Genomic DNA, 8462 nt, shown 5'->3' on the forward strand with positions numbered 1-8462 from the left:
AATTAGATTTTTCACATTATATAACTGTTATATACTTTCTTCTTCGAAAATTTTTTTACCCCATTTCATACTTACACAAGAGTAAAAAAAGATCATAAAAAATTAAACTTTTGTATTTATAAAAAAGGAAAGTAAAAAAGGTGATGATAGTCTCAAATGCGAGTGAAGATATTTTGGGCGTCAAAACATGTATTCCTCTTGGTTACACAGTGCTTTCCATCTTTCTTCTTGTTATGTTATGACATCCTAGTAAGAAGCCACAATTTACATTGCGCTTTTTCTGGGAACAACACATTAACATGCAGACAAATAAAACGGTGAAAAAGAGAGGGAAAATATTACTACTACTATTACCATGTTTGTTCTATAAATGCAAAGATTCTTTGTACCACCCGCAAACCCGTCATTTCGTGCTTTCTCTATCTGTTTTTGTTTTTCCACACCCGCTTATGCACTATTAATGCATTATCCTTCTATTCTTAAGTGCTTCTTTATAATTCGGCTTCACTCCAATTAATGCAAATGTATGCACCATTTGCGTCTCTATATATCATCCATATATAATAATACTATTCTCTTTCATGAACATGCATGTATGCATGTTATGCTTTTCTGCGTGATTCAGCTATAATATATACAGAGAGTCAAGGACCACGTTTGGTTAAAGCTCCTTTTGGTTCTTTTCTTTATTCAGGCACACACTTCGCTCTTCAATCTTACACATGATTCTTCCCTTTCCGCCTTTTTCTCTCTGAAGGGAATGCTTTTGTGTGAGTCGGTAACTTGGACTGGATCACAATTATTCGGTCACAATTATGAACCCTTTTCTTTTGTAACCTTGCATGCATTTAAAGGACCATCTCACAACATGCTGCTCACTAGTGTTCTTGCATACACGCGTTGCTCTCTCGGTGTGAGGTTTGCATGCCAACATCATATATATATATATATATATATATATATATATATATATATATATATATATATATATATATAACTCTCCTCATTGTAGTTCATCTCTACTCTAACTGCATAGGCAAATGTGCTCACACTTCAGCTTATGTTGTTTTGTATTCAAAGTTGTTTATAATAAATATATTATTTAGCAGGAGAACTTTGAAAAGAAACTGGTATATTCAGCTAAGCAGATCCAAAACATGCTGTGATTAAACCCTTTACAGACTTACATTTTCGTGGCGTTTTCGAGTGTGTTTCTTTTGTCAAAACCTTGTTGATGATCCCTTTTTTCTGTTTTTATGGCTGTTGATGTTACAGAACAAGGAGAGTAAGGCTTTGAACAATGGAGAAGTTTTGCAGCATGTTTTGTGGGGAAGCTGGTTGTTCAGTGCCAGGAGGGAATGCTTGCATTTATGATTTTGAGTTTCTGAAAGATCCATCCTCGTGTATCAACCATTTGCTATTCATTTGCATTGATGTGTTGCTGCTGATCATGATCTCATTTGCGATCCTCAAGAAGTCGTCAGAGAAACCATCTCAGGGTGTAATCAGAGTGCAAAGTTATTCCAAATTGCAGCTAGTGTCTGCCATAGCCAATGGATCTCTGGGGCTGATACATTTGTGCTCAGGCATTTGGCTTTTAGAGGAGAATCTGAGGAAAGCACAAACAGCTTTTCCTCTTGATTGGTGGATCCTAGAATTCATTCAGGGAATCACTTGGTTGCTGCTGGGTTTTACAATAAGTCTTCAGCTGAAAAATCTTCCAAGAGCATGGTTATTTATGTTTTCTGTTGTAATCTTCTTGGTTTCTGGTATTCTCTGTGTTTTATCCTTGATTTATTCAATTGACAACAGAAAACTATCCCTGAAAATATTTCTAGATGTTTTATCTTTTCCAGGGATAATTCTGTTGCTATTGTGCATTTACAAGGAATCTAAGTGCAGAGACACTGAGAGAGAAAACAGTGGAAGTCTGTATACCCCTTTAACAGAAGAGACCAATAAAGATGACTCTGTTGGTTATGTCACACTATTTTCAAAAGCTGGATTCTTCAGCAGGATGTCATTTTGGTGGATGAATCCATTGATGAAAAGGGGTAAGGAGAAAATACTTCAGGAAGAGGATATTCCAAAGTTGAGAGAAGAAGATCAAGCAGAAAGTTGTTATTTTCTGTTTCTAGACCAATTGAACAGACAGAAACAGAAAGAACCATCATCGCAGCCATCAGTTTTGACGACAATAGTCATGTGCTACTGGAAGGAGATTTTGATATCAGGATTATTTGCTTTGTTAAAGGTAATCACTCTCTCTTGTGGCCCTTTGCTTCTGAATTCCTTTATATTGGTTGCCGAGGGTCATGGGAGTTTCAAATATGAAGGCTATGTATTGGCCATATCACTGGTCTTCACAAAGATCATAGAATCCTTATCACAAAGACAGTGGTACTTCCGCACCAGACTCATTGGTATTAAAGTTAGATCATTGCTCATTGCAGCAATTTATAAAAAGCAACTAAGGTTGTCCAATGCTGCAAGATTGACGCACTCTGGTGGTGAGATAATGAACTATGTGAATGTGGATGCTAATAGAATTGGAGAGTTTCCCTATTGGTTTCACCAGACGTGGACAACAAGCGTTCAGCTATGTATTGCACTGGTGGTGCTTTTCCGTGCTGTTGGACTGGCAACATTTGCCTCATTGGCGGTGATAGTTCTAACTGTGCTCTGCAATACTCCACTTGCTAAGTTGCAGCATAAGTTTCAGAGAAAACTTATGGTGGCACAAGATGAGAGATTGAAGGCCACTTCCGAGGCTCTTGTCAGCATGAAGGTTTTGAAGCTATATGCGTGGGAAACCAATTTCAGAAATGCAATTGAAAAGTTGAGGGATGTGGAACTCGAAAGGTTGTCTGTGGTGCAATTGAGAAGGTCATATAGCAACTTTCTCTTTTGGGCTTCACCTGTTTTGGTCTCTGCTGCTTCCTTCGGGGCATGTTACTTGCTTGATGTTCCTTTGCATGCAAATAATGTTTTCACTTTTGTAGCAACTTTACGCCTTGTTCAAGATCCTATTAGAACAATTCCTGATGTAATTGGAGTGGTGATTCAAGCAAAAGTTGCATTTGCAAGGATTGTAAAATTTCTTGAGGCGCCTGAACTGCAAAGTGAAAATGCTAGGAGAGGTTTCAGTGAGGATACGAGGGGCTCAATTTTGATCAATTCGGCTAACTTTTCATGGGAAGATAACATGTCAAAACCAACACTGAGAAACATAAATTTGGAGGTTAGACCGGGGAAAAAAGTAGCAATCTGTGGAGAAGTTGGCTCAGGAAAATCAACCCTTTTAGCAGCAATTCTCAGAGAAGTTCCTATTACTCGTGGAACTGTAAGTTTTAACCTCTTTTATGCTTATAGAAAGCACTGCAATAGCTTGTGGTAGCTTAAGTAGTTTCTAGCAGATAACTTAAATTTAAGGGTATTTTATTCCTATCTCCAATTCGGTGTAGATTTTATGATTGTACTGTTAGATAACTGATTTTCTTTTTCGAATTACAGATTGAAGTTCATGGGAAATTTGCCTATGTTTCTCAAACAGCATGGATACAGACAGGTACAATACGTGAGAATATATTGTTTGGAGCAGCCATGGATGCTGAAAAATATCAAGAAACACTTCATAGGTCTTCACTGATAAAGGACCTTGAGCTGTTTCCACACGGTGATCTCACTGAAATAGGGGAGAGAGGAGTTAACCTGAGTGGAGGTCAGAAGCAGCGAATTCAACTTGCTCGCGCTCTTTATCAGAATGCAGATATTTATCTCTTGGATGATCCATGCAGTGCTGTTGATGCACACACTGCTACAAATTTGCTCAATGTAATGAAAAAGAAAAAACACCATTTCTTCAGATACTATATTTATGTTTGCTTTTTATTGATAGACAAACCTTTGAAACTTCACAGGATTACATCATGGAAGGACTTGCAGGGAAGACGGTCTTACTTGTGACTCATCAAGTTGATTTTCTTCCAGCCTTTGATTCTGTTTTGGTAATTTTCTCAATCTTAAAAGACATTAATCATGTGAATTCTCATTTTTTTTCCCCTCTAATTAATCACTTTAGATTTGTTGTTTCCATTCAAAAGTTTTGCTTTTTGTTTGTTCAAAGTTATGAATGATGACAAGATTTTTACTTACAGTTGATGTCAAATGGGGAAATCATACAAGCTGCTCCTTATCATCATCTGTTGAGTTCAAGCCAAGAATTTCAGGACCTTGTTAATGCTCACAAGGAGACAGCTGGTTCTGACAAACTAGTGGATGTTACTTCTTCTAGTAGAAATTCAAACACTGTTACAGAGATCAGTAAAATACAAATGGAGAACCAGTGTGAAACATCACAAGGCACTCAATTAATAAAGAAAGAAGAAAGGGAGAGAGGAAATAGAGGATTCAAACCTCACTTGCAGTATCTGACTCAGAACAAAGGATACATATACTTCTCTGTGGCTTCTATTTCTCACCTTATTTTCACAATTGGCCAGATCTTTCAGAACTTATGGATGGCTTCCAGTGTTGACAACCCTTATGTCAGCACATTGAAATTGATTGCAGTGTACTTGCTGATTGGGTTTATTTCTGCATGTTTCTTGTTCATCAGAAGTCTTGTTGTGGTTGCTATGAGTATTCGAACATCAAAATCTTTACTTTTACAGCTACTGGACTCCCTTTTTCGTGCACCCATGTCATTTTATGACTCCACACCATTGGGAAGGATTCTTAGTAGGGTAAGCATATCAAATAGTTCTTTCTTCTTCCTGTGAAATGCAATGAAAATGTTAATATTTTAAATTTTATCTCCTTGTTCAGGTCTCCTCAGATCTAAGCACTGTTGACCTTGATGTCCCATTTGGCCTTATTTTTGCTGTGGGAGCTACTACAACTTGTTATTCAAATCTTGCAGTTATAGCAGCCATTACTTGGCAAGTTCTGTTTATCTCTGTACCAATGCTTTACATAGCATTTCGCTTGCAGGTATTAATTACACAGATTCTTTGATCTATTTTTCTTAGGGATTTGGTTCTATATTTAACGGTGTAATATCATCTTAACTTACTTTTATTTGATAATCATTAAAAGTATTTTAAAAAGATAAACACATATCTTTTTATTCTATATTGTATTATAAATTATGTGTTTACCATTTTATGCCTAATTAAAGAAGGTAAACAGATAATATATAAGACATACAAAACAAAAGTTATGTGTGATTTATTAAAATAGTAAAAATTATTATTTATAATCCCTAAAATTAAAAATAAGTTATAAAATTAAATTTTACGTTATTTTCTTATTAAAGAAAATAAGAAATATATTACTTAATTGAATTATATAACTAAAAATAATTTAATTGTTTTTATTTAAAATATTTTAATTTTCTTAACTAAAAAACTTTAAAAAAATGGTAGGAATCTAAACTCAGCTTAAAAAACTGCACAATATAAAATCAAATGAGTTCATTAAGCTTTTATATGCATAACTGTGTTTAATACAAAATATTGTTTGCTGGAAACACAGTCTAACAATAAGAACCTGATTTATGTAGAGATATTACTATGCCACTGCAAAAGAATTGATGCGGATGAATGGCACGACAAAATCTTATGTGGCTAATCATCTTGCTGAATCTATCGCTGGAGTTGTGACAATAAGGGCTTTTGAAGAGGAAGATCGTTTTTTTGCTAAGAATCTTGATCTAATTGATGTCAATGCCAGTCCTTACTTTCATACCTATGCAGCAAATGAATGGTTGATGCTAAGGTTAGAAACAATCAGTGCAGTGGTTTTTGCATCTGCAGCACTCTGCATGGTGGTACTTCCACCTGGGACTTTCAACTCTGGTGAGCCTTCAGTTTTTTCTATCTTTGAAATTAATGTCACTGTATGTGTTCTGCAATAGCTTACACATAATGTTTATTGTCTTGTAAAACTTTAACATTCTATCTTATGCATGTATTTTCTTTATTACAGGGTTTATTGGCATGGCTCTGTCATATGGTCTTTCATTAAACTCTTCCCTAGTGTTTTCAATTCAAAACCAATGCACTCTAGCGAATCAAATCATATCAGTAGAGAGGCTAAATCAATACATGCATATACCAAGTGAGGCCCCAGAAGTGATAGAGGGAAATCGTCCCCCTACTAATTGGCCAGCTGAGGGAAAAGTAGAAATTCATGATTTGAAGGTAATAAAGTGAACTAGCTGCAAGTTTCTTATTTTGAAAATTAGGTGGGACTTTATCACTGACACACATGATTTGTTTGATGAAATACCAAACAGATAAGGTACCAGCCTGATTCACCACTAGTACTGCGTGGGATCACATGCACATTTGAAGGAGGGCACAAGATTGGTGTTGTTGGCAGAACAGGAAGTGGAAAGTCCACTCTTATAGGGGCCCTATTCCGTCTGGTAGAACCTGCTGGTGGAAAAATAGTAGTTGATGGCATAGACATTTGTTCTATTGGACTTCATGATTTGAGGTCACGCTTTGGTATCATACCTCAGGATCCTACTCTTTTCAATGGAACTGTCAGATACAATTTGGACCCCTTAGCTCACCACTCTGATCAAGAGATATGGGAGGTAACAACTAATAGTATCATAGTATTCAACAAGTACATCAAGTCTGTTTGGGAAAACTTTTTCATGAGCCTTTATAGTAGAGGAAATTAGAAAGATAAATTGAATTTCAGAAGTTAAAATCAACTTTTATAATATGCACTCTAGTTGTTTGAGAAGTTGAATGAGATAACTTACATCAAAATTAAGTTCATGAATTGATATTAGTTTATAGAAGAACTAGATCCATGTTTTGTTCTTATTCTTTTCCTGCACGAAAAAGTTGATTCTGGTAGTTTATCTTTTCTCTGATTTGCTGAAGTGGACTAGTTGTTGTTTGCATGTGAAGGTTCTTGGGAAATGTCAGTTGAGAGAAGTTGTTGAAGAGAAAGAAGAGGGGTTGGATTCTTCAGGTGCACTTTTAAGCTTTGTTGAAACAACCTTACAGAAATCAAGTGTTGCTTGATTAACTAATTGCTAGTGATGAAACTTTTGTGCAGTTGTTGAGGCTGGGGCAAATTGGAGCATGGGGCAACGACAGTTATTCTGCTTGGGGCGTGCCCTTTTGAGGAAAAGTCGGATACTAGTGCTTGATGAAGCAACTGCATCAATTGATAATGCAACTGATTTGATTCTGCAGAAAACAATTAAGGGAGAGTTTGCAGATTGTACTGTAATCACTGTAGCCCACAGAATACCAACTGTGATGGACTGCACTAAGGTTGTGGCCATCCATGAAGGTATTGCATCTTATTTACCACAAGACACAAGTTTTCATATTAATCCATAGACCTCAAAACATCCTAAGTTAACGAGGTTGCAATACTGAATGAGTATTATAACATACCATTAATAGATGCTTATATTTGAGCAAAGGGTAGTAAAATATGAGGTGTTTGATTCAACATTTTAAGAAGATAATAAAACATTTGATCTTGCTTACTAAGAAAAGAAAATTGTGTGACTGTTTTTTCAGGAGAATTGGTGGAATATGACGAGCCAATGAACTTGATGAAGAGAGAAGAATCACTGTTTGGACAGCTTGTGAAGGAATACTGGTCTCATTTGCAGGCTGCAGAATCACACTAAAGCTCGAAATGTTTTCTTTTTATGCATCTCGTGTGTTCATAGGTGTTAAAGAGACTTGTTGTCTATGATACGAGTCAATTTACTCCAACCAGGTTTATGAACTAAGCAAATTTAAAAGTTTCAAGACCTGAAGTGAGTTAACTCGTCTTATCTTCGTAGACTTTTTTTTTTGGTTTTCAAAATTTTCTTCATATCTTTATTTTCTTATTCTGAGTTTGTTGTAATGAATTAGCACGTTGCATTCTCTCTATTTACATACATTCTTCTTATATTTGTGTGTGTTTTTTCTTAATTTTGTTTTATTAAACTAGATAAACCAACTCGTGAATTCACGTAATTAACCCACAACTTATTGTAAGTTTGTTTTTTTTTTTTAAGAAAAAAAAATAGTTATCCTTTGTAGTTGAAAAAATTGATCTTTGAGCCCAAAGATAACACTGCTATAAAGATAGTGGTGGAATCGTTATGGTCATGATGGTGGTTTTGACATTAACATCAACAATGATTGATGATAGTGGTAAAAACTCTAGGATTGATTTCTTGTTAAAACCTATAGCTTCAATTTTTGGCTAATGCTTTTGTTATGAAAATTGCATTTGAAAACGAGAAACAGAAGCCTTCATTTATTTAATTATCGTACAAATTTGTCCCATTTTTGAAAAGTCTAACTTGACCTCGTTGATTAGTCAGTTAAATATTTTTAAATAATTAATGCTAGTTAAAAAAAAAGCTTCACTAACTACCTTTACGGAATATCTAGTCAAATTTTTTTATTTACAAAATACCGGAATCC

General features: G+C 35.3%; 1 protein-coding gene across 1 annotated transcript; it reads left to right on the forward strand.

The window, feature by feature from the left end:
* Positions 1 to 686: 686 nt before the first annotated feature.
* Positions 687 to 7938, forward strand: LOC114192301 (ABC transporter C family member 10-like). The gene is made up of 12 exons (XM_028081984.1): positions 687 to 918; positions 1276 to 3343; positions 3514 to 3834; positions 3921 to 4007; positions 4158 to 4745; positions 4828 to 4992; positions 5564 to 5858; positions 5989 to 6203; positions 6299 to 6604; positions 6930 to 6993; positions 7081 to 7320; positions 7557 to 7938. The coding sequence occupies exons 2-12, from the start codon at positions 1301 to 1303 to the stop codon at positions 7667 to 7669; spliced, it is 4437 nt and encodes a 1478-aa protein (XP_027937785.1). The 5' UTR covers positions 687 to 918; positions 1276 to 1300; the 3' UTR covers positions 7670 to 7938.
* Positions 7939 to 8462: the final 524 nt, after the last annotated feature.

The sequence above is a fragment of the Vigna unguiculata genome, chromosome 7 (assembly GCF_004118075.2).
Source record: "Vigna unguiculata cultivar IT97K-499-35 chromosome 7, ASM411807v1, whole genome shotgun sequence".
NCBI classification, from domain to species: domain Eukaryota; kingdom Viridiplantae; phylum Streptophyta; class Magnoliopsida; order Fabales; family Fabaceae; genus Vigna; species Vigna unguiculata.

What these genes read in the sequence shown, in the direction of transcription:
- LOC114192301 (XM_028081984.1), top strand. Translation starts at nt 1,301, where the DNA reads ATGGAGAAGTTTTGCAGCATGTTTTGTGGGGAAGCTGGTTGTTCAGTG. An exon ending in ACATAGCATTTCGCTTGCAG is followed by an intron (nt 4,993 to 5,563) that starts GTATTAATTACA and finishes TGATTTATGTAG; the next exon opens with AGATATTACTATGCCACTGC. An exon ending in AGAGGGGTTGGATTCTTCAG is followed by an intron (nt 6,994 to 7,080) that starts GTGCACTTTTAA and finishes ACTTTTGTGCAG; the next exon opens with TTGTTGAGGCTGGGGCAAAT.